This window comes from Protopterus annectens, chromosome 8.part0, assembly GCF_019279795.1.
Source record: "Protopterus annectens isolate FY-2018-M chromosome 8.part0, PAN1.0, whole genome shotgun sequence".
NCBI classification, from domain to species: Eukaryota; Metazoa; Chordata; order Ceratodontiformes; family Protopteridae; genus Protopterus; species Protopterus annectens.
This window is the reverse complement of record NC_056741.1, coordinates 1,828,299,050-1,828,324,966: the sequence shown is the minus strand read 5'-3', so window position 1 is coordinate 1,828,324,966 and position 25,917 is coordinate 1,828,299,050. Positions and strand designations below refer to the sequence as shown.

The 25,917-nt window shown below is 42.5% G+C and overlaps 1 protein-coding gene across 1 annotated transcript in view; it reads right to left on the bottom strand.

Annotated features, from left to right (window-relative positions):
• SF3B3 (splicing factor 3b subunit 3) overlaps positions 1-25,917 on the bottom strand; it is a 2,130,119-nt gene that overhangs the window by 2,054,111 nt on the left and 50,091 nt on the right. The window contains exons 6-7 of the mRNA XM_044079526.1: positions 25,493-25,634; positions 20,191-20,303 (exon numbers count right to left, since the gene is read on the bottom strand). Of these exons, the coding sequence (XP_043935461.1) occupies positions 20,191-20,303; positions 25,493-25,634 (255 nt within the window). The remainder of the gene's footprint in view (positions 1-20,190; positions 20,304-25,492; positions 25,635-25,917) is intronic.

The window sequence follows — 25,917 nt, the reverse complement described above, 5'->3', positions numbered from 1 at the left end:
GCCAAAAACGCACTTGCTAAACTAAACGAGGAACTCTGGACCCTGATCAAATAAACCAAAGTGAGATAGGAGGTAAAAATAGCCACCCAGGAGTAAACTAACCACAAATCCTTTTTTAATTATGCTAGAAATCTTAGAAACATTACTCAGCACTGGGCAGAGTTGACAGTAAATGTTACCACAAACCGTGACCCACAAGACATAGGCAAACTATTAGTAGACAAATTGAGCTCAAACTTTACCCCCCATATTCTCAAATCACAGACACACAACTAGACCCTTCTCCCACCTAATCTCCCAAGAAAAAATTCTTAAGATGGTAAAGTCAAGAACACTGACTGCAGGGCCAGATAACATATCAAGTTGCCTAAAGATCAACCGGAAATGTGACTTTTCAGCCCCCTAGGGAAGCTATTCTATATCAACCCAAAAACGGGTTCTTCTTATCAGTTGAATGTGGGACAGCAACCATCATTCCCATTCACGGAGGTGGGGCTTCAATGGACCTGGGTAATAACATACCCATAAGCCTGACAAGTCCCTGTACTGCTAAGAAAAGGATCATTATGGAGTTAACAAGGATATAAGTAACCTACAAGACTCTTGACCCAACAATCTGGATTCAAGAAGGGCAGATCCTGCCTACTTAACTTGTTCAACTTCTTCAAAAAAAAAAAAAGAAAGAAAGTTACTGAAGCAAAGGGCGAAGTCAAACAATGCACAGTGCATGCCTAGACCTCACAAATGTGTTTAACAGCATTTCACACGTGGGTATAAAAGAAACTCTACGTGCTAAATGCCAATCCCTATATAATTCTTTGGATAGCAAAATGTCTCAAACAGAACCCAGAAGGTTAGTGTGGATGGCTTTACTGCCTCCAAAAGAGGTCATTAGCAGTGGTCAGTTCTTGGGCCACTCCTCTTTGGCATTTACTCCACGGAGGTGAAAGCTAATGTTAAGGGTTTGTGGCCGGCCAAGTCCGCAACTTGATGCCATCGTAAACTTTTAAGAGAACACAAGACACTCCAAGAGGACCTGTCCCAAACAAACCGCTTGTGTCAAAACTAAAGGCAAAGAATTGTATAACTATCTTTCTGCAAGAAAGACTCCCCTTGTAAAAATCACAATGAGAACATACCCCTGAAAAATGATCCTGTAACGGAGGGATCTGGGAACCTATGAAGAACAAAATATAGTCACAGGACCACTACATATATACTGTTATAAGGAGTCTTTTTCATCACAAAGCTTATATCCAAAAGATACTTCATCTAGGTCCAGGGATGTTATCATTCTGATATACCATGTACTTATCAGGTCATTCTTTGAGTACAACAATATCCCACTCGGTATGTACCTGTCCGCACACACATAACTGAAATGACCCAATACAAAAACCTCTTTCATTCAAGCTAAAAGGCAGCTTCCGTCTCACACACACAGTTTCAACAGACACTACTTCATCAGACTTAATACACATTCAAAAGTCCAATGACAGACACCTGCTCAAGGAATCTTAACCTGCAAACTAAACAGAACACGCTGAAGGGACAAGTATGCATCACAAAGAATGCTGGTTTTACAGAACCATCTTCCGATCCACATAAGGCAAAATACTTCTCTAACTCTATGCGAATGTACTTTGGATGAATGGATGGGTAACCACAGTCGCCCTTGATTTCACAACAGTCCCTCATGGATACGGGAAATATGTAAATGACCCAACATATCCTTTTTCATCCCATCTCTGGGTTATTCATATGCAAAATGTACGGGCTAAAAACTAATGCGGGAATGTACAGCTAGGTTTAAGATCCTGAAAAATCAGCAGTTTAAAATATCCAAGAACCTATTAAAACGGACTTAAATCTACTCAGTTTTCCCACTGCCTAGACTTCATTCAACATCTTAACTGTAAAAAAGTCAGTGGATAGACATGACATTTTCCAATAAACACAGATGGCAAATGACAATTTACAAATCAGCATTAAACTAACAGCTAAATCATTCCTATAATGGCACACTATTTTTAATTGTTTTGCCTTTGCTTAGTGGGACAGTCCGACTAGGTTTAGCACAAACCCATTTACCACTTTTCAGCAGAGATCTGGGGAGAAAAAGCTACATATATATACTGTGCATACGTTAATACAAATGCGAAAGTTTAAACAAAAAATACAGTTTTGCACCTACCATAAATGTAGATGTCCGATAGGTATGCATCTGCAGTCCTTACATATGGGTTGTCCTGCCTCAGGCAGCCCCTCGGTCGGCCGGATTCCAAAGTCTGGGTCTGGCGTCGGTTGATGTCGCCTCCATCCCGATGTCAGAGCGCCTGGGATATAAAAGCGTCAACCGATGCAATCTTCCTCAGTTTTTCTTGCCCCAGATGCCAGTTGCCCTCTAAGTAAGGCTAAATTTGGAGAAATGAAAAATTCCAAACATGCACAGCAATAAAAAACAAATACACCATAAAAGATAACCCCAGCTAGCTAAAAGGAGGGATAGGTATCCAAAATATACCACAGAGGGGTAGGAGGGAGGGAAATCCTGACTGCAGATGCATAACTATCGGACATCTACATTTATGGTAGGTACAAAACTGTACTATGTCCTTCAAGGATGCGTCTGCAGTCCTTACATATGGGTAGAATACCATAGCAAAGCTGGGGGAGGTAGGACCTAAGAAAAGGATGGTGTAGCTAACATGCCCTGCAGGACTGCAGTAGCAAAGCCTGCTCTGGATCTGGAATATAAGGGCAAATTGTAATGCTTGGAAAATGTATGCACGGAGCTCCATGTAGCAGCTTCTAAAATGTCCTTTGTAGCCACCCCTCTTAAGAAGGCTGTGGAGGTGGCTGTTGCTCTGGTGGAATGAGGCCTAATGTTAGCTGGCACAGCTTTTCCATGAAAGGAGTAACAGAACCGAATGCAATTTCCTATCCATTTTGAAATTGTCTGTTTGGAAATTTCTTTTCCTTGTACTCCAGCAGCATATGCTACAAAGAGTTGGTCAGTTTTTCTGTAAGTCTTAGTTCTGTCCAAGTAATATCACAACTGTCTGTGGATGACCAAACTATGCAGAAGTTTTTCTCCTTTATTTTGTGGATTTGGAAAGAAGGTAGGCAGGTGAATAGCTTGGTTCAGTGAAACCCTGAATACCACCTTCGGCATGAATGAAGGATTGGTTCTCAAAGATACTCTGTCCTGATGAAAAATGAGAAATGGCTGAACTGCCATGAGGGCCTGTAACTCAGATACTCTTCTTGCTGATGTTATGGCCAGGATGAAGGCAGTCTTCCAAGACAGGAATTGTAGTTCTGAAGATGCTGCTGGTTCAAAGGGAGGAAGAGTTAATTTTTCCAACATGAAGTTAAGGTCCCATGTAGGCACTGGTGGTTTCCTTGGAGGGTTGATGTTTTTTATCCCTCTTAGAAACTGTCTTAGCAGAGGATGAGAGAATACAGGTGGGTCAGTGTTGTACTCTGCTGAAATTGCTGAAGCATGGATCTTTACGGAGGAGTAAGAAAGGCCATTATGGAGCATTTCAGCCAAGTATTCTAGAATATGTGGAATGCTCATGATTATCGGATCCTGACCCTTTGCGGTGTTCCAGGTACGAAATCTTTTCCATTTTGCTGAATATGCTTTTCTTGTGGAGGGCCGCCGGGCTTCCATGATGATATCCTGTACCCTCTTGGATAGTTTATCCTGGCGAGGAGTCAAGGTATTCTCCAGGCTGTCAGCTGCAAGGTTTTTAGACTGGAGTGCAGAGTCTTGTAATTGTGCTGTGTCAGAAGCAGTGACCATTGTGGTAGAGGCCAAGGTTTCGTGCGAGACATGCTCCTTAACAGTGGGTACCAGTGTTGTCTTGGCCAGTCCAGGGCTATCAAGATTACTTTTGGTTGCTCTATCCTGATCTTCAGTAAGACCTTGGTCATTAATGGAAGAGGTGGGAATGCATATACTGTTAAGAGTATTCCAGTTGAATGAGAGGGCGTCCACTTTCCATGCTTGAGGATGGTATGTCCTTTTGCAGAATATCCTCAGTTGATGGTTGTGGTGAGAGGCAAAAAGATCTATGTCCGGCGTTCCCTACGCATGTGTTATCTGGAGAAATATATCCGGGTGCAACATCCATTCGTGTGGATCCATGATGTTTCTGCTCAGGCTGTCCGCCAGAACATTGTCTTTTCCTGGTACGAACTGGGATTGTAGTTCTATATTGAGAATCAGGGAAAGGTCCCAAAGATTCATCGCCAGCCTGCAAAGAGGGTATGAATGGGTACCCCCTTGCTTGTTTATGCACCGCATAACTGTGGTATTGTCTGTCTTTATTAACAGGTGACCTTGGTGCAGGAAGAGCCTGAAGGCCTTGATGGAATGTATCACTGCCAGCATTTCCTTTTGGTTGATGTGCAGATGCAATTCCCTTTGTGTCCATTGCCCTTGAATGCATCTGCCTTCCATGTGAACTCCCCATCCATGGTCTGAGGCATCCGTTGTAATGGTTTGGCTGATATGTGGCTTGCTGAAAGGCAGGCCCATGTTTGACTGGCTTGCTTTTGCCCACCACAGGAATTCCTTTTGAAGGCAAGGAATGAGGGGGATCAAAGTTTCTAGACTGTGACTGTGCTGAGAACATAGACTCCTTAGGTACCATTGTAGTTTCCTCATATGCAGCCTTGCTTGTGGAATCAGAAGAATGCAAGATGCCATGAATCCCAGGGCCTGCAGGATCTTCCTTGCAGCTAGCTGGGTTTGTGTTGTCAGATTTCTGAAATAATCCGGTAGTTGTGCTCGTTTTTCTTCTGTGAGAAAAGCCATCTGGGTGTTTGTATCCAGTTTTGCACCCAGGAAAATTATTCGTTGGGATGGAACAAGTCTTGATTTCTGAATGTTGACTGTGTATCCAAAGGCCTGTAGTAGTCGGATGACATAGTTTAAGTGTTCTACCAGTGTTTGCTGGCTGTCCGCTTGTATGAGGCAGTCATCCAGGTATGGGTAAATTTGAATCCCCTGAAGTCTGCACTGTGCAACTACTGATGCCAGGCATTTTGTGAATACTCTGGGCGCAGTAGATAAGCCAAATGGCAATGCTGAGAATTGATAATGCTCTGAACCTGCAAGAAATCTGAGGTGTCTTCTGCAACTTTGTCTGATAGGGACATGCAGGTATGCCTCCTTGAGGTCTAGAGTTACCAGCCAGGACCCCTTGCCCAGCATGGGAAGGAGTTGCTGTAAGGTCAGCATCTTGAATTTTGGCACAATGAGGTAAGTATTCAGTGCGGACAAGTCCAGTATTGGTCTCCATTGCTTTTCTTTTCTTGGAACAAGGAATAGTCTGGAATAAAATCCTTGGCCTTGTTCTGAGAGAGAAACCCTTTCTATTGCCCTCATTTGAAGTAGCTTGGAAATTTGGTTTGGTGGCAGGTTTGGCATGCCTCGTCTTTTTGGTAATGTATGAAAATGGAATCTGTATCCTTTGTCTATTATTTGCAGTATCCATTTGTCCTTTGTAATACTGTGCCAATTTTTTGAGAATAAAGATAGCTTTCCACCCAAAGGTGCTTCCAATTGAGCCCTGGTTGGCGGGGTCATAGTCAAGTCATCGAGATGGTCCTTGTGTAGTAGTTGTAGGTCCTGCAGTACCTCTCTGGTTTGGAAGCTGCCATTGACATCCTCTGTAGGAGCCTCGAGCTTGCCCTCTACCTCTGGCACGCCTGTTTCTGCCTCTTTGAAATCTGTCGGTGTCCGGAAAGGACCAATTCTTAGGCCAATTTCTGCTGAATCTTGGTAGCTGGACCTGTAGGAAATCTTTGACTGTTTGTACTGATTTAGCTTTTTCCTCAAATTTCTTTAAGACCTCTTGAGCCGTGGAGCCAAATAACTTTTGTTTTTCCAGCGGAGCATCCAGAAGCTTTGCTTTAACATGATCTGGCAGTGTTTGTTCCTTCAGCCAAGCATGTCTACGTATGACTGCACCTGTCATTGCTGACTTACATGAAGCTTCCAATGCATCATAACCACACTGCAAGAAATGGTTGCTAACCTGCTGGGAGTTATGTACCAGATCCTGAAGGGCCTTGCGATCTAGGGGTTCAGGTGAAGAAAGTTTTTTAAGCAATTCATCTAACAAATACTCTTGACTCTTGATACTGTATCATATGGAATTGACAATTTAATGCCCTCATAGACAGAGTGGAAGTATACACCTTTTTACCCCATCTCTCTAAAGCCCTGGACTCCCTTTCAGAAGGGAGTGGGTTTTTAGTAGTGGTGGTTGCAACCCCTTTAGGGCCCTGGGAAATAGTTTCTGGGTCAGCAGAGTGGCCCTTGTAAAGGAAATGATGCGAGTCCGGGACCCTGTAGTACCTATCGGGTTTGACAGGAGCCGGAGGAAGGGAGTCAGGGGAAATACTAGACTCAGAGTACACATCATCAATGACATTTAAAACCGGAGGAATAGCCAAAGGTCTATGTTGAGGTAAATGCAAAAAAGTTCTTAATCTCTTCCTGGAGTCAGAGAATTCCTGGCCCTGCCATTTGAAATGCTCTCTCATGGAGTGGAGGGTCTCCCCAAAGGACAACTCTTCAGGAGGGGAGGCCGAGGGTATAGATTCCTCTGCATCAGAATCCTCATAGGCCGTAAGGCCTCCTCCTGGTAGTCTGATAGGAGAGTCATCTGAGGCCTCATCAGAAGACTGGGGATCTGTCTGCTCAACCCTGGGCCTTTTGTCTTGAGGAGGTTGAGAGCCCCTGTCCGGATGTGGCTGAGAGCCCCTAATTAGGAAATAAGGTCCTCAGCTAAACTTAAAATCTGTGAACCGGTAGTGGATCCCTGAGGAATAGTCTTGGGAGGGAGAGATTTTGGCTGTTTAGCAGCTTTAGCACGTGTAAATGCCTTAATGGACATGGATACAGGAGGCCTGGCTGCCCCACGTGCTGGAGTAGTCTTATCTAGAGAAATGGTGTCGGATATTTCCAGAGCACCGGTTTCAGTAGGAAATTCTATAACCGACTCAGAGGTGGCCTCCGGGGCCGAGATTGTCGGTTGTGTGGTTTCGTCGGTCGGAAGCACCGAGGATTCGGTTTCAGCAGAGACACTCGCGGTAGGCCTGGGCGTGGTTTCGGCCGAAACCACGAACCACGTGCGTCGGTCCTTGTCCTTCCGTTTTTGGGTAAATGAGGAGTCGGAAGTTCCGACGGCATAGTGTAACAGTATTTTTCCCCAAAAAATTCCTCTGCGAACTCCGCCCGACGCCCAAGAGTGCGCCTATTGAAAGAGGCACAGGCTGCACAGGCCGAGACGTCGTTGTCTGGGCCTAGGCAGGGTAGGCAGTAAGAGTGGAAATCCTTATGAGGTATTAGTTTCCCACAAGATAAACAATTATTAACTTTAACCGTTTGATCTGACATCGGCTGAGGGAAGAAAGAGTCCCCAACGGGGTACTTAGCTTTTTGAAGTCTTCAGTTAGCTGAAATCTCAGGAGCTGGCCGACCGGCACTTGCGAACTGCTTCTGCTTCGGGCACTGCGCGGCAAGAAAGACTGAGGAAGATGGTGTCGGCTGACGCTTTTATATCCCAGGCGCTCTGACATCAGGATGGAGGCGACATCAGCCGACACCGGACCCAGACTTTGGAATCCGGCCGACTGAGGGGCTGCCTGAGGCAGGACAACCCATATGTAAGGACTGCAGATGCATCCTTGAAGGACATCTGGGGAATTACACAGTATAGGATTAGACATAAAAGAGTAAAGAAAAGGAGTCAAAACATTAAACAGTACAACAATCTACATCTAACTCATGCATCAAATAAATATAGGGATATTTATACAAGGAAATGGTAAACAAGCAATGAGTTACTTTATGGGAATACAGTCTCCAAATAAGTCCTTAGTATAGTAAAATCAGTTTTTTGTGAAGTATTGCTTCTAAGAGGAGAAAAATTTTACTTCAGGAAGATAAGAAAAACAGCTGAGTAAGAGGAATAGGAAAAAACAGAAACGAGACATCATAAGTAAGTGAAGTAGTACAGTCAGGGTTGCTCTAGTGCCGAAACATGTTGGTAGTACGATAGTCAGCCTGGTGACTGAAATACTACATTAACACTCAAAGCTCCAAACAAAAGGAATATGCACATCACACAAGGAAACACAGAAAGACTCTTTCCTCTGAGGTTGTGCAACTCAAAAGATGGTTACAGAAGTTAAGGAGAGATCCCCTCTTTTTTACTGCGCCCAAGGCCAATTTGTATACACTTTTAGACAGGAGATATACAGTTTCAAAGCAAAGCATGTACAATGTCAACCAAATGAGTCAAAAAAGCCCAGTTATGAAAATATTTGCAAATAGACTGTATGATAATAGGTCTACCTACTTCACCTAGCAAACCAAATAGAGTTGGTCCACTTGCCTTAAAATCGATCTTGAAATCTAGTACCTAAGGTGCCAGCCAATATGTGGCAAATGAAGGATCTTTTTCCCCTTTCTTCCGAACATTTGTTTGGGGGGGGGGGGGTTAGCTAGATGGTTCTACCAGTGTGTCACACTGGAAATTACTTTTTTTTTTGCATAAAACGACACTGGTTTTGATAAACTGTCCACTTGCAATACTAAACCATGTAAGATTCCTTGCTCATAAAGGTTTGCAAATCCAACAGCATTTTTGCCAAGGTCAAAGACAAAGAGTTTTCCAGGAAGGGAACTTTAAGTGCACGCACCTGGTTTAAAAAGGTGCAGTTTATTTTTAATTATCCTTTGTTAACTTCTGACTAACAATATTCAAAAATGGAACAGTGACAGTTATTGGCTTCTCTGGTGGATTTAGCTGTTGTAGCCCTTCAAAGATCACTTTTACCAGCTAGAAGACAACCAGGGTGGGACCACAGGAAAGCATTTTCTCATGGCAGAAATATGCACCTTCATGCTCGAGCAGCATGCATGTTGACAGGATGTCTACCTAACAATGTAACACTTTACATTCTGGGAAATTCTCTGGGTCTATGCCTCTAGTTTGTGCACCAAAGAAAACTAACAATGAGCCCAAAACAACTACTACTGGCAAGTCTCGACTTGTTTTAGATGTTCTTTGAAGGTGCCAGGTTAAAACCCATACAGCCAAACTTTAGCGTCCTTAAATTTGGGTACACAAGAAACTCATTCTCCCACTTAAGTAGCGTGAAATGCTGTAGAAGAGGACCCTTCTTTAATGATATGGATCAGTAATGAAAAAGAAAAAAAAAAAAAGGCCGTCCAAACCTTGAGAACCCTGGCTTTGGCAGCCTATATTTTGCAATAACCCTTGGCAGAAGTAGTATCGGTGCAAAGGCATACAAGAGTTGCCCGCTTCATGGTATGCTGAACAAGTTTACTGCAAGGCTTTCAGGCTGTGGAATCTGGAGCAAATTAAAAAAAAGTTTACTCGCGGACAACCAGGGCTTAGGATGCTTGATGCTCGGGAATGAAAAGCATGTCTGAAAGATGAAATTGCCCTGAATTCTAGTCTGCAACCCTGAGAAAGTACAGTTGTGTATACCTACCATAAATGTAGATTTTAGAGTGTCTTCACTGTTGCAGTCATAACTGTAGGGTACTCCTGCCGGCAGGCAGCCCGAGGTCGGACAGAATATCAAAGTCTGGGTCCGGCGTCGGCTGTATCAGCAAGTACCCTGACGTCAGAACGCATGGGTATAAAGCGGACAGCCGACGCCATCTTCTCCAGCCTTTCTTGCCACTGATGTCAAAAGCCCCCATAAAACCAAAAGGTGTCCCAAGGGAAACACAAATACACCAGAAAGGTAGTGGAAAAGGAAACACAGTAAGCAAAAAGAAACAAGAGGGGTCTGGAGGAGGAAACACGACTGCAACAGTGAAGACACTCGAACATCTACATTTATGGTAGGTATACACAACTGTACTATGTTCTTCGTGTTTCACTGTTGCAGTCATAACTGTAGGGTAGAATCCCAAAGCTGAGAACACGGGAGGAGGTTATGAAGAAGGAGCAGCTAGAAGACCCTGCAAGACAGCAGAGGCAAAGCCTGCCCTTGACTTAGAGTACAAAGGGAGGTTATAGAGCTTTGAAAAGGTATGCACAGAGCGCCAAGTGGCAGCTTCCAGAATGTCCTTGGTAGGAACTCCTCTGAGAAAGGCTGCTGAAGTGGCAGCTGCTCTAGTAGAATGAGTCCTGACGGTACCTGGAATCTGTTTTCCATAAAGAGAGTAACAATATCTTATTCCATGAGCAATCCATTTGGAAATAGTTTGCTTAGAAATAGCTTTACCTAGAGAACTGGAAGCAAATGAGATAAGCAAATGATCTGATTTTCTGAAGCCTTTAGTTTTGTCCAGGTAAAAACGTAGTTGCCTGTGTACGTCCAATGAATGCAAAATCCTTTCCCCCTTATTTTGGGGTTTTGGAAAAAAGGTAGGAAGGTGAATAGTCTGATTTAGAGCCACTCTAGAAACTACCTTAGGCATAAAAGTAGGATTGGTCCTCAAGGAAACTCTATCCTGATGGAAGATGAGGTATGGTTCCACGGCCATGAGGGCTTGTAACTCAGACACCCTTCTGGCAGAAGTCAAGGCCAACAAGATAGCTGTCTTCCAGGATAAGAACTTAATATCCGCAGAGGCAGCAGGCTCAAAAGGAGGCAAAGTAAGCTTTTCCAAGACATAGTTGAGATCCCAAGGAGGGACAGGAGGAGATCTAGGAGGTCTTAAATTCTTAGCTCCTCTCAGAAATTGTCTAACCAGCTGGTGGGAAAAAATGGGAGGATCACAATTGAAATGAGCCGAAATAGCAGAAGCATGAATTTTAATGGAAGAAAAGGAAAGACCTTTAATCAAAAGGTCAGAGATATAAAGTAAAATAGAGGGAATATCAGGTATAAAAGGATCAGAGCCACGATCCTGCATCCAAATACAAAATCTTTTCCATTTAGAAGCATAAGATTTCCTTGTACTAGGACGCCTAGCTTCCAAAAGAATATCCAAAACTTGTTTAGGAAAAGAAGGAATCAATTGCCTTTGATGAGCCAAGCTGCCAGGCAGAGAGTCTTGATATGAGAGTGAAATACCTGACCCTGATGCTGGGACAGTAGAGAATGGGTCAGAGGAAGACTCCAAGGGGGTTCCAAGCAAAGGTGCAGTAGAGTTGGGTACAAAAACTGACGAGGCCAATTTGGAGCTATCAAAGTGATCAGTCTGGGTTTGTCCAGCTTTATCTTTAGCAATACCCGAGGCAGAAGATGAAGAGGAGGGAAGGCATATCCCGAAAGATTCCTCCAGCTGAAGGACAGGGCATCCACTTTCCAAGCTGTCTTGTGGAAGGACCTGGTGCAAAAGAGAGGCAACTGATGGTTGAGATGGAATGCAAACAGATCTATCTGAGGACAGCCCCAAACTACAGTTATCTTGCTGAATAAGTTGGGGTCCAACATCCATTCGTGAGGATCCAAAATGTTTCTGCTTAGGCTGTCTGCTAAGAGATTATGATTTCCTGGAATGAACTGTGCCTGAAGATCCAGATTCAAATTTAGGGCTGTGTCCCATAAGGTCATGGCAAGTCTGCAAAGGGGGTAAGAGTGAGAGCCCCCTTGCTTGTTTATGTACCACATGACTGTAGTATTGTATGTTCGAATTAGCAGAGGTCCTGGCTTCAAAAGAGTCTGGAAGGCTAGAAGAGCATTTTGGACTGCTAACATTTCTTTCAAGTTGATGTGCCATAGAAGGTGTTTGTTTGTCCAAGAACCCTGATGGCATTTGTCTAGAAAATGAGCTCCCCAAATCCGAGGCGTCCGTGGTTATGATCCGAGTAGGTTGAGGAAGACGAAAGGGCTTCTCTTCGTTCAAAACACACGCCCTGGACCACCAAAGGAATTCCTTCTGGAGGCAGGGAATCCGTGGAATCATTGTATCCAGACTGTGGCAATGCTGAGACCATACACTCTTTAGGTACCATTGAAGTTTCCTCATGTGAAGCCTCGCATTTGGAATCAACAGGATGCAAGAGGCCATGTAGCCCAAAGCCTGCAGGAATTTCCTTGCAGTGAGCAGAGTCAATGTTGCCAAGGTCTTGAAGACTGAAGCCAGCTGTAACTGTTTTTCTGGAGTAAACTTGTGTCTAAAAGAGCTCCCAAAAAGGTCATTCGTTGAGAAGGAATCAAATGTGACTTTTTTGTGTTCACTGAAAATCCCAGTAGTAGGAGAAGACGCTGAACAAAATGCAGGTGTTGAAGTAAAAGGTCTTTGCTGTCTGCCTGAATTAGACAGTCGTCCAGATAGGGGTAAATCTGAATCCCCTGAAGTCTGCAGTAAGCTACTAATGGAGCCAGGCATTTGGTAAAAACTCTGGGTGCAGTAGATAAGCCAAATGGCAGTACAGAGAATTGGAAGTGTCTCGAGCCTGCCTTGAATCTGAGGTACTTTCTGCATTGTTGGCTTATGGGGACGTATAAGTAAGCCTCTTTTAAGTCCAATGTTACCATCCAAGCATCTTGTGAGAGCATTGGAAGAAGTTGTTAAAGTGTAAGCATCTTGAATTTTGGAATTTCCAAAAAGGTGTTTAATATTGAGAGGTCCAGAATAGGTCTCCAGGAGTTTTGTTTTCTTGGGACCAGAAAAAGTCTTGAGTAAAAACCTTTCCCCACCTCTAGAGGTGGAACAGGCTCTATGGCTCTTAAGGCTAATAAAGCATCCACTTGATTTAAGGCCTCTGTCCATTGATGTTTTGGCAGATCTGGCCAGCCGGAAGGCCTTGGCAGAGTGTGAAAGTGGAATCTGTAGCCTTTCAAAATCACGTCTAACACCCATTTGTCCTGGGTAATGAGAGTCCAATTTTGGTAAAAAAGAGAAAGTTTTCCTCCGAGAGGGTCATCCAGGGAAGGAGGACCTGAAGCACAACAGAGGGAGTCATTGGGTCTACTTTCTTTGGGTTTGAGGTCTGTCTTCTCCCCTTCTAGGTGAAGAAGCAGTCCACTGTCTAGATCTGTAAGAGGCCTGAGCCTGCGCCCGACCTCTGGAGCATCTATATCTTCCCCTTTGAGGCCTGTCAGAAGTGGGAAAAGACCAATTTTTGGAAGGCCAATTTCTGGAAAATCTAGGAGGCTGCATTTGCAAAAAATCTTTTACAGTCTGCATAGACTTGGCTTTTTCTTCCATCTTTTTAATAACCTCCTCAGCCTTAGATCCAAATAAGACATCATGCTGAACAGGGGCATCTAGCAATTTAGCCTTAACTTGTTCAGGTAAATTCTGCTCACGGGGTCAAGCATGTCTCCTGATAACAGTACCAGAGGCAGCCGCCCTGCAAGAAGCCTCTAAGGCATCAAAACCACAATGTAAACTATGTTTGCTAACTTGTTCAGTTGCATGCAACACATCCTGTAATTCCTTGTCCTCAGCACATGCAGGAAAGGTAGAAAGCCTTTGTTTTAAAACAGATAAAAGAAACTGTTGATACTTAAACATGTGAAACTGGCAATTTAAAGCTCTAATAGAAAGGGTAGCTGAAGTATATACCTTTTTGCCCCACCTGTCCAAGGCACGAGAATCCTTTTCAGAGGGGATAGGATTCTTAGAGGAGGCAGCCTTAGCAGCCTTGGAACCCTGCGAAATAGTTTCAGGATCAGCAGAAGGGTTCTTAAATAAGAATTGATGGGAATCAGGGACCCTGTAAAATCTATCAGGCTTAGAAGGAGCAGGTGGCATGGAATCAGGATTCAAGTTAGCTTCAGAGAAGGCATCATCCACAATGTCAAGTACAGGAGGAATAGCTAAAGGCCTGTGTTGAGGGAGAAGAAGAAATTCCCTAAGTCTCTTTTTGGAAGCAGAATAATCCTGACCTTCCCAATGAAAATGCTCCCTCATCTCATGCAAGGTTTCCCCAAAAGAGAAATCTTCAGGGGGGGAGGCAGAGGGAACAGAATCCTCTGCATCCGAATCCTCATAAGGAGGAAAGGAGTAATCCTGATCAGAGGAAGAAACAGAAGATACAGAAGCCTGATCAGAGGAATCATAAGGGATATCCTGTCTAGGCCTTTTCTCAGGAGGAGGGTGAGAGCCCCTAATCATAGTTAATAAATCCTCAGCCATCCGTAGTAATTGCTTCTGAGTCTTGGGAGCTGAATCCGAAGAAGCTTGTGCAGAAAGTCTGGGTTTAACAGGAGTCTTTGACTTAGCCTTTGTCTTTGTGGAAATAGTAATATGTGAAGGCCTGAAGACCCCCTCAGAAGCCAGTACCTGCACAGCGGTTCCAGACCCATCTGAAGGAGCGATGTCCGAAGGTCCTGCAGCAGACAAATTACTAGGCCTAGATGGCTCCCCATGGGAGTCCGTGTCGGCCATCGGTTCTGAAGTGGCGGACGACAGGGGCTGCAAAAGCACCTCACTGATGACCGCCGAACCCGAAGCTGGCTCCGGCTGCAAAGTATCCTGTTTGGACCTCAGTGGCCTGTGTCCTTGTCTTTGCATTTCTTCTGTATTCCGGTAGTCTGTAAAGTATCCGACGACATCCTATAATTAAATAGTCTACCGAAGTAATTCAAGGCCCAATCGTACCTACGCTTGATAGTGCGAGAATTAAACCTGGCACAGAACCGACAGCAAGAAACGTCGTGGTCAGGGCCTAAGCAAGGTAGACAGTAAGAGTGGAAATCTTTATGAGGTATTTGTTTTCCACACGATACACAATTATTAACTTTTTCTGACATCGGAGGAGCAAGAAAAAGGTTTCCCCAACGGGGTACTTAGCTTTGAGAAGAGAAGTAGAAAACTTCGGACCGACGACAATCACACCACGTTGTCTTGAAAACGCCAACCAACAACTAGTGAACTGCTTTGCACCACACGGCAAGAAAGACTGGAGAAGATGGCGTCGGCTGTCAGCTTTATACCCATGCGTTCTGACATCAGGGTACTTGCTGATACAGCCGACGCCGGACCCAGACTTTGATATTCTGGCCGACCTCGGGCTGCCTGCCGGCAGGAGTACCCTACAGTTATGACTGCAACAGTGAAACACGAAGAACATCTGAGCTACTTCCCCACCTGGCAGACATCAAGTGGAACCAACTGTCTGAAGTGGGCCAGCCTACAATATAAGGGAGGAAAGATGAAAAGGAGGGAGAACCATATGCTGTATTTGCCAGGTGATGCAGCTCTTGGAAAGCAGAAGGATTTTTCACCTCATCTCTTGCCCTGCACCTCTACTTCTTCACCTGTCACTATGCCATACTACTTTGTTAAAATGCCCTTTTTGTTTATTTAAAATACTGATCTGCCTTTGTCCACCTCCTAAACAATGCCCTCTTTTTCATCAAGTAATTCCTGCCCTGAAAAAGGCAGGCTAAAGAAAGTGCTTCACAGATCATCATTTTGCCATTCATTTATAGGCATTTGAGAAATTCTTTATAGGGTGCCCTTAAAAAAAAAAAAAAGAGGTTAGATCCCTATCAAATGACATCACCAACAGTGACCCCTTTTGTAGCTTTTGGCACACACTACAAATGTATCAAGGCATATCTTTTCAGGACTGTCCCAGTGGCTGCTACTTTGCTACAGACCACTACAGTGTCACAGCTGCACCTTATGGTGCATCTACCCACCTTAAAAGTAATCTAAAGTGGGACTGTCATTCCTTTCATCCAGATAAATAACTTCACCCTCTTGTATGCGGACACTCTCCTGTTGTTTTAAAAGGCTCCTAGCAATTTATTCCTCTGAATGCAAGACAGGAAGTAGTAAAAACCTTCCCGAAATGGTCCTGTAGCCTATTCTCCACATAATTAGGGAACGTGGTTTCAAATTCAGAATTAGTTTCCATGTTCTGCTGTCAACCCATGATACAACTACTAGGGTGACTGAAGGATTTCTACACAAGTCTTCTCAGATGCTGTAGTAACACCCTGGATTTTATTCAAGCAGCTAGCAGTCAGGGTTCAGGGAAACCAACTCACTGGTATCCTCAAATGAGCACAGTGGCTTGAGTTCTTCCATGCCCATCAATCCAAGACATCTCTTAATTCTCTTGCACATTTCTTTGGAGTTACGATTTAAAACTCTTCTTCTTCCTATGTCACAAGATGGGATGCCAACTGGCTAATGGACAGAACCCACACTGTGAAAGTAGTGGATTCCAAAGCAGACATCAGACCAGTGACAAGTGGAGTACCACAGGGTTCAGTCCTTGGTCCTCTCCTGTTTGGTATCTACTTCTCTGAAGTACAGGCCAACACAGAAGGTCTTTGGCTAACAAAGTTTGCAGATGACTGCAAACTAGGAGCCATAATCAAAACTCCTAACGATGTGGACAAACTACAAAAGGGCCTCACTGAGACAGATACCTGGTGTCAAAGCCATGGCCTGAAGTGCAATGCCAAAAAGTGTATAGTCATCCCCTTTGGTAAAAACTCTCTACCCATGAACTACCACATAGCTGGTAGTCTACTTAATGACGAAAATGTGATGAGACCTTGGCACACAGGTGGACAGTAGTCTCTCCTTTGATCACCACATACATCGCCACAGTGGTCAGGAAATCCTTCTACGTGGCTCATCTCATCAGAAAAGGATTCTCATCCAGAAAAAAAAAAAAAAAAAAAAGAGGTCATTGCTCCCCTCTATTCATCACTCATTAGACCCATTATAGAGTACAAAGCCCCTTTTGGTATGTACCTCACAAGACATCTACAACAACTGGAAAGTCCACAGAAATACCTCACAAAGAGGATTACTGGCCTCAAACAGATGCCCTATGCAGACAGTCTCAAAAAACTACAGCTTTACTCCATCGCATATCGCCTACTCAGGGGCAATCTCTGCCTAACATACAAAGCTATGCCAAACCCAGAGCTGTTGGACATGCTCCACTTAAAGAAATCCCAATCCCTCCGAGCTACACGATCTAGAGACCTAAACCTTGTCACCACAATAAACAGAACATGCTGGAGGGATAGATTCCTGTCCCAGAGACTTCCCATACTCTGGAACAGACTACCTATCTATGTCAAACAGAGCTCCTCATTAGCACTCAAGAAAAATCTTGATGATTGGATGGGAAATGGGAAATTCACCCCTGGGATCACTTCTGTGGCTCTGCTCTACAGGGGCACAGGAAAATACATTTCTTGGGTGACGAAAGCCAGGGTACATTTTTTGGTTGGGCTTGTATGGGCCCTAGGGCCGATAGGTTCATAGATAAGAACTAGGCGATTAGGTACAAGGTGCCAAATAACACCTCCTCCTTGGGTAGGAATCATGAAGAAATTGTCTCCATGTTGATATCAAACTCATGGCGACCATATGAGGTAAAAGTATGTTCGGTTCTCCCAAGTAAGATCAAGCTACATCAACTCATCAGAGGAGATTCTTTTTCTCTGGAGGGTGGTATCTCCATAATGGAGGGCTGTGCAAGTGCAGAGTTAATCTGCCAGCCTTTAACATACTGTTCTGCAAGCTATTAACAGGCCACTGAGGTAGTTAAAACAGATACAAATGCCAGCACCTCACACATTAGGCCAACCCTGTCAACATAATGCAAAGTCTTAACAAGTCAGAGTCTAAAAAGCTTTATAGCAAGCCTTCATGACTATCAAAACGATTGATGTTAGAATGTCAAAAAGCACAATTCGCACGGTACACCCAAACTTTAGTAGCTTTTAGCAAATATATTTTGCATGCAACACAGAAACTAACATTTGGCCTTGGTATTCCAAAATCTTCCCTCACAGGTCTACGAAGCAGCAACAGGCAGAGACTGAATATCAATGCTTTAGGATGTTAGACAAGCAGGGACCCCAAAAAGGCAGACAATGTAGGATCAAGACTTCTCTGTGAATAATGTCACAGGACTCTGTGGGAGTGCCAGGGTGTCTATATCTTGCATCCTCTGCCCACTCAATCATCGATACAGTCATTGCTGATGTCAGCTGAAAGTTGCAGGCATCTAAAAGTTGCTGACATACAATGACTTGCGTGTTAAAAAAACAGCAACAAAAACTTGTCTTTGAAGTAATTAGTAAAGAACACAGACACACCGATAGACACTGGAACCAAGTCAAGCTGCCATAGGCATAAATGACCATTAGCTTGCAAGGGCAATATTCTTCTCAAAGACCAAACAACAAAAAACAAACAATGCTTGCAAATTCAGAAACTCTGCTACCTGAAGTGAAAGACACAAGAAAGAGCATTTCCTCGGATGCACATTATAAGTCTGCCACAACAACTGTTTTTCAAAAGAGAGAGACAGCTTTTCTAGCCTCTCTAAAACAAAGTACAAATCCAACAAAAGAACAGTATCCTTAAGTGAAAGCCAGATAAGGGAAGCACATTCAAGGAAGACTTTCACACTTTTAAAGTTGTTAGTGACATTCATCAATGATCTGATTTAAAGTCAGAACTAGGAATTTCTATAGCCAAAAAGGACAGAGAATAGCTGTCTGCTCTATAACCTGAAGTGGAAGGCACAAGAGGCATTTTTGAAGGATCTTAATAAAGGCATCTATTAATCTTTCATAGACAGTCATTCTTAACAGGAGTAACTCAATGACTTCTAAAGAATATTGCTGAAGGTGGTCTGAAAGATGCAAAAATACTACGTGCATCAAAATATGACAGATGCACCATCAGATCTGACTAGTTAATAAGAGTCGGACATTAATTGCACATGAATTTTCTATGAAGGAGAATATGTCAAAAGTCAAGTCTCTTCTAATCTTGCTGTTTAACAACAGGACCTGGACACGAATCGCACTTCGTTAGCATTAAGCTTATTTCTCTCGCTCTTTCTTATACATATGCCCAAGTCATCATAAGAAGCTACAGACTTGATTCTAGAGAATGCCATCAAACCAGAAAGAGTATTAAAGGCTGAAGCCCCCTCACTCCCCTCCCAAACACACAACAGAGTGTATGCAGTATTCTCCAACCTATTAAACAAATTAATTTTTTCGGGATTAAATAGTCAGTACAAAAGACTACAAAATGCAACACTTGGCAATTAAATATTCTACTCCAAGATAAGCACATACATACAAATGTAAATATATATGTATATATAAATATGTACGTACATGTATATATAAACAAGTGTAACTAATACATTTATATACATACACACATATATATATATATATAGACATATATATATATATATATATATATATATATATATATATATATATATATATATATATATATATATATATATATATGGGTTCATGTCAAACCAACGACATGTTAAAATAACGAAAGTCACTACAGCGAAACGAAAACATCGACAGTACATGTATACAAAAGTACAGTGCTACCATGGGTCCTGCAAGGGGGAAGTAGTATGGGTACAGTATCATATCCTTTACTTATGCTCATGCATGCATAAAGCACACCCATATACCTGTTCCCAAATGTTTTTTTTTTTTTTTTAAAGTCCTCTTCATCCACAGGATAACTGCAACTGAAGGGTAAAGTTAAATCCTGCTTGTAGCAACCATGCATAGGAAACAGCAATTCAAACAATCACCCCCAAAACAGCATTATGTAAGTAAAGTTATAAAATAAATACAAAAGCCGAAGGCTAAAATAATAACTTAGTACAGAGATTTACCTTAAAAGATTATAGTCAAGAACATCTTCAGCCATCTTAGTAAATAGTTTTATAGAAGCAACTCTTGAAATGTGAATGAAACGAGGCATGCATACATGCTACTTGTCAGGCCAACAATTAAATGATCCACATAACCTGCCTTGTCAGCAATATGTAAACTTTTTCCAAATCCAAAGAACTGGAACTGCCCTGCTGGTGGTATCTTTCCTGAGTACCTTGGACTTGATTTCACTTAAAATATTACAGGTCATCCTTTTATATGTTTAACGCTACAGTCTGTTCTGCTAAAATCATTACAAAAGCCCATACTTTCCAAGCCTCGGCAGTAAAACTGAAGCATCTCTCTAATGTTTTATTAGCAAACCTGTCACAGGAGAACACAAATCTGTGTGTATCTACATTTCTGCAAAGTTAGAGAAAAATAAAGGCCACACTATCACTTATTTTTAATAAGACAACCACAAATAAACAGGAAATAGAAGCCTGCTAAAACATAATTCAAACCTAAATGCGGAAATCCTAAGCTTTGCCACAATACAATGATGTTACAAGTCTACTACTATGCAACAGTACTCACTCTTCTTCTGGGAATGGGACATCGAATGTCAGGCTGGTCTCCAAAATTTTTGTACGTGATGTAGTTTTCAGAGCAAATCAACACCCCACTAGGCCCGTCTGAACCTCCAGGAACTGTAATATGAAAAAATAAATAAATAAAACTTGTGAAAGCCATTAGATATGCAAAGGCTTACAGGAACCCAACTAGCAAGGAAAGCCCAGTTATATTTGGAAATTACCATAACTGTAAATGTTCTACAACACTCACTGTTGCAGTAATGACTCTGCTCAATTCCTGCAACAAAAAAAAAAAACAAAAAAAAAAAAAAAAAGTCACAAATGGCCAGCCTGAACTCTAGAGCTTTGCACCCTTCTCCCTTCCTAGCTGGGCAAAAACCCTCCATCAGCAGGACAGTATCAGATCATCACCGCACAAGCAGGACAGCATCCCATGCAAACATCTGGTTTCTTAAAGGGGGGGGGGCATTACATTATGGTAGTCTGGTACAAGAGCATTAGTTGCCCTGTTGACAGTGATACCAAAGGAAGCAATCCAGCCAGAAGCCCTGCATGTTGCTTATCCATGTTGTAAATCAACTCAGAGAAAGAAAAGCTCCAGATCAGTAGACAGGAAACAGAAAGAATAAGTCCAGAATACTAGGGTACTCACCCAACCCAAGGTTGCCCAGAGGATTACACAGAAGGGTTTGGGAAAGGAAGTGGTACAGCAAAAGTCAAACATCTATAGTTACATTAAGTTCAGAATGCAAATTCACTATGTTCACTTCGTATGTTTTGTTCACTTCATATTTACTATGTTCACTTCATATATTATTGATCCTGCAAAAAGGCTATTAGAGGCACCACACAGTTTGTGAATACCCCCAAGAGCTGTGGGCAGATCACAGGACAAGGAGGTAAAGTGAAAATACCAGCCCTTTTTAAAGCGATCTGAGGCAGCATCTGTGATCCCAGCAAATGGGTACACGACACAAGTCCAGGGTAACCAAGGGAGCGTAACAGGGTTTGGAGTAGACATTCTGAACTTTGGCACCCTGGAAAACATTTATCCCTGAAAGGTCCAGAATGGGTTTAAGTATCATTCTTCCTTGAAACCAGCAGCAGCCTGGAATTGAAATGTTTCTTTTCCTTTGCTGAGAAGCAGGAAAGTCTCTACGATTCCATTATACAGAAGAACTGAAAAGAAGAGTAGAGCAGATCTTCCTGACCTTTTGGAACATGAAGAATATCTGACACCCAAAGGCTTTCTTACCCAATGAAGTTCAATGTTTTTCTCGGTTATCTGGTTGTTACTAGGCTTGTACCTTCAGATAATCAAAGACTTTGTTGTAGTGTCCTCCAAAGTGGATGGGGTATGGAGACTCTCAGCCTACAATTCTGTTGTAGGGAGGAGAGGCACCCCCTTACAACTGCTATAACCTTACCAAGCATGCATGACCAGTGACCCTATGGCTGATGCATATAAAGCATTATAATTAATGTTTTATCAAATTACTGTCTGGATGAGCTCCAACAAATTTATCCTCAAATCCTTACCAGCTATCACCCCGGTTCCAAGAAAACCATGTGGAACTTAGCCATGTTATGGCAGGACATTACTGGCTCCGAAAGCCCAGGTACTACATGTACAGACCCCTTATTCCAAACCTGCCTAACATCTTGCTTTTCTTGTCACTGGTAAATGCAATGGGATAAGGAACCAATCTGGAGCATTTTTATGGATCCACGGACGTTGCCGAATCCACGACAAGATTCCTACGTGTGCATTATGCAAACAATAAACCTACATGGCTTTTTAGGTACAACAGGCAGAGGGTCAGCCATGTCAGAGGAATTTTAGGTTAAGTTTACATATGCTTTAGTTCACTTAAAAGGGCATCCCCTCATCCAAGAGAGGAGATTTAGGGCCACCATAAGACTTCTTCCCTGATGCAAGGCAAAAGGGGAATACTAATTTTCAAAAGACAGGAAGTGCCAACTCCACCTGCTTCTCAATTACCACTGCAGTTTTCATTAAGGCATGCCCAGGCCACCAATATGCATGCTGATGTGTGTTCCAGTAACCTCAGAAAGTCTCTTGCAGTGATATTTTCTTCTTGGGATATCTGGAAAACAAATCTGATTGTATCTTTTGCTTTTCCTGCAGGAAGACCACCCTGCACTAAATAGGACACCAAAAACCTGCTCCCAAGAATGTTACTGTCCAAGATGCAATGAGGAATACTGCCAGGCTACTCTCAATCTCAGCTCTGCAAACCACTTTAGAGTGAAGTTAAAGGTATCCAAGGGCTCTGCGAAAAAAAAAAAAGCAATCTTGGTAGTAAATATTTAAATGTCTTCCATTTTACAAAACGACATCACTGGCAGACACTTTTTTCAGGCACTCTGTAAAAACTCTGGGGACAGTGGACAAGTCAATGGGAAAGGCTGTAACTTGGCAAGTGTTAAATATTTCCTGCTTTTTCTTTTGCCCCTTAGGGGAATGTGAAGATGTTTCCATTTCAGTACAGGGTTGTCAATAATCCTTGCAGAATAAGTAGTAATAGGCCTTTCAAGGAGAACATTTAGAATTTTGGCATTTTCAGCAATTTCTTTCTGGGGAAGACCTAGGATGCCTCTCCAACTACCAGCCCTTTTACCATGAACTGACTCGCATAAATTCGGAGCCTCCCCCACCAGGGCAATTTTTCAGTGACCCCTGTCTTTAATAAACCTCACAAGTTGAATCTGGTCTCCTGAAGCTGGTCATTCTACGAATTGTAAGCCTATACCCATATTTTAGGATATTTAGCATGCATCTGTCCTGAGCAAACATCTCCTAATTCCCTATAAAAGGTGGAGAAGCTTCCTCCAAGTTTTGGGAAAAGGATGAGGTGGGATTCGAGTAAGGATAGATGGCAACTAGGCAGTCTCACAGCTGACCTCTTCGGGGGGAGGGGTCACCCTGAGGGCCTCTCATCTCCTTATATTAAGCCTGCCACTCATTTCTCTACTTAACTCTTTTCCTCCCTTGCTAGACCCTGGGGATTTCCACCTCCAGTACAAAAATCCTGCTGTAACTATGCACAGTTTAAAAAATAACAGCATAACTAACTGAATAGGTCAACCCTTCTACTCTAGTTTATTGTATGCACCCCAAGCAGGAGGTATAAAGAGGAATCAATCTTTACATAATGAGGCATTAAGGAACCCTGACAACATGCTGTTTGGTGTGTGTGTGTGTGTGTGTGTGTGTGTGTGTGTGTGGGGTTCTCAACCAGGCATGCCTTATAATGGCTGATCACATTACCACTGTACTACAGATCAGATTTACAACATTGTATCTACTTTTCTTGAAGTATCTTGCTGCCTGGTAAGAGAGACCACAAGTCTAACTCCTCCTGCTTCAGGTTTCCTTCAGTCTTCACTACTTTGCTCCTCATCCGATTCAAAGTCAGAGTCAATATATATAAGACTGTGGGAATTGCAATCAAAGACCAAAAAGTTAGGGTAACAGTCATATACATCTCTCCCCCCAAACAATCTAGAGCTCTGCTCTCTTATTTTGGGATATGGATTTCTGGATACAGCCAAAACTACTCCCTTGCCATGAACCAGACCATATTTAGATCAACTAAAGGATTTTTATACAGGTGAATATGGGAATCCTTAACCCTACAGTACCAGTCTGGCTTCCTAAGAGCAGGGGAAGGGAGTCAGGCTCCAGGGGAGCATTTTCAAAGACATCCGCTACAGGGCCTTTAACAATGGAAGTACAGCCAAGGGCCTAGATTCTAAGAAACCCATCAAGAAAAAAGATCTTAAGACGGCATCTCTCATGGCACCCTTTATAATGCTTATGTCCTCATACCACAAGGAAGACATCGGCCAAAGCTCGGGAGGAAATCAGAGCATTGCAAGACTAGCTATCAGTATGCTACATGCACGGCATGATATCAGACAGCAAAGACAGAATAAACTCAAAAGACTCGCTAGTGAAATCTACTAATGGCTGCCAATACACTGGAGTGTTTTACAGACTATGCCACTAAGGGCCCTGACACAGCAACTTCTACAAAAGTGGGAATTCCCAAAAGAATACTAGAAAACTAGGGAATGCCATAAGTTTTGCCAGGGTTTTAAAATAAAGCAGTTAAAAATTTAAATTTACCATCCTCAAGCAACTTTGAAGTCGCTGTTAAAAAAGGCCATATTACACAACCTTAAGAAGGATGCATTACTTTCATACCAGCATTATCAAGACAAAGAAACTTTTAGGACCTCCCCAGAAACTAGTCTTAGATGAAGGGGTAATATAAAGGATTTATACAGTGCAACTTAATCTGCTGAATGTCTCTGTCAAGAGTCAAGATTCAACTGCTAAATTTTCAGACCATCAGTACAAACGATATTAAGGGGGAAATTAGTGCTTTAAAATGAAAGGGAAGTCTTAGTAAACCTCACTGAATCAAGGTCTTACATTGTATTATACTGGTGAAGGCCTGCCATCATCCATTTAATTACCTTCACACCTTCACTTAAGTTGGATCAGCACAATGCTTCAAGTGGAAGAATCAATCTCTCATTTCTCTGATACTTTTACTTATTTTTAAATACATGCAGTCTGCTAAAAATAAGTTCAAATCTGATTTTCACTAAGAAGTGGTAGCTAAAATGAATGGGTAGTTAAATATATGGCAAATGTTTGTAGAAAATGAGTGGGTGGCTGGGGATACGAGATAAGAATCTGGAAATGGCATTATCCTGCAAAAGCTACCTATAAGCTAGGTTACTGGAGACAGTATATTACACAATACAATTCTCTGCACTACATCCTCCTCCTACAAAGACATAATTAAACTATCTTTAAAATGAGGTACCTCAAAATTTACAGTTTACAGTAAATGAGAAGTTTCTCTCAGTTACTTTTATCACCCAGGTCTTGTAGATCTGAGATGCAAAAGCTACAGAAATATTTCAGAGCTATAATTTTTCCTGAGGCAACGTGATGGAGAATGTTGGTCGTCATGACTGGTAAGGGTGACTATTATTGGGCACAGTTTGTTAAATTGTGCCCATCTCAATGTCAACTTTACCCTGAAACAGGTGGAGCAGTGAAGATGGTGCACCAGTCAAACCACATTTCTGTTTCTTGTACTTTCCAGTTATAAATTGACATGCATCTGTAATGAGCCTCTCATTTTTTTTTTTCAAAAGTAATGAGGATTTTAAATGAAATGTTTAAAAAATATGCATAATCGGTTTCTATACAATTAAAAAACATTAAACCATCAAGTAAGACCAAAAACAAACTTAAGTACCCGTTATCAAAAAGTTTCCGTGCTCTTCCAGTGGTTCACTGTACTTTCTAACCACATGGTTCAATCCCAAGTCCAATTCATAAAAAGTCAGCGTCTGTTGGGTGTTTGCAGCTGCTTCTCCAGTTGGATCATTGTCTGCTTCCTGAAAATAAGGGATGCCACTAATTAACTGAAGTAAAACAGCAAGCAAACAAATGTACATTTACAAACAGGGATGTGCTCATCATCTTCTAGTCATCTGTAAAATGACTTTATTTTACATTTGTTGACCGGGATAGTCCGACTGGATACATGTCCATTTTCAGCGGAGGCCCGAGGAGAAAAGCTCCAAGATAATAATTCACATTGAACATTTAGTAAATGCTAGTATAAAGCAGATTACAGTCATAAGCAATACCAGCATTTAGCACATATAGTACTTATTA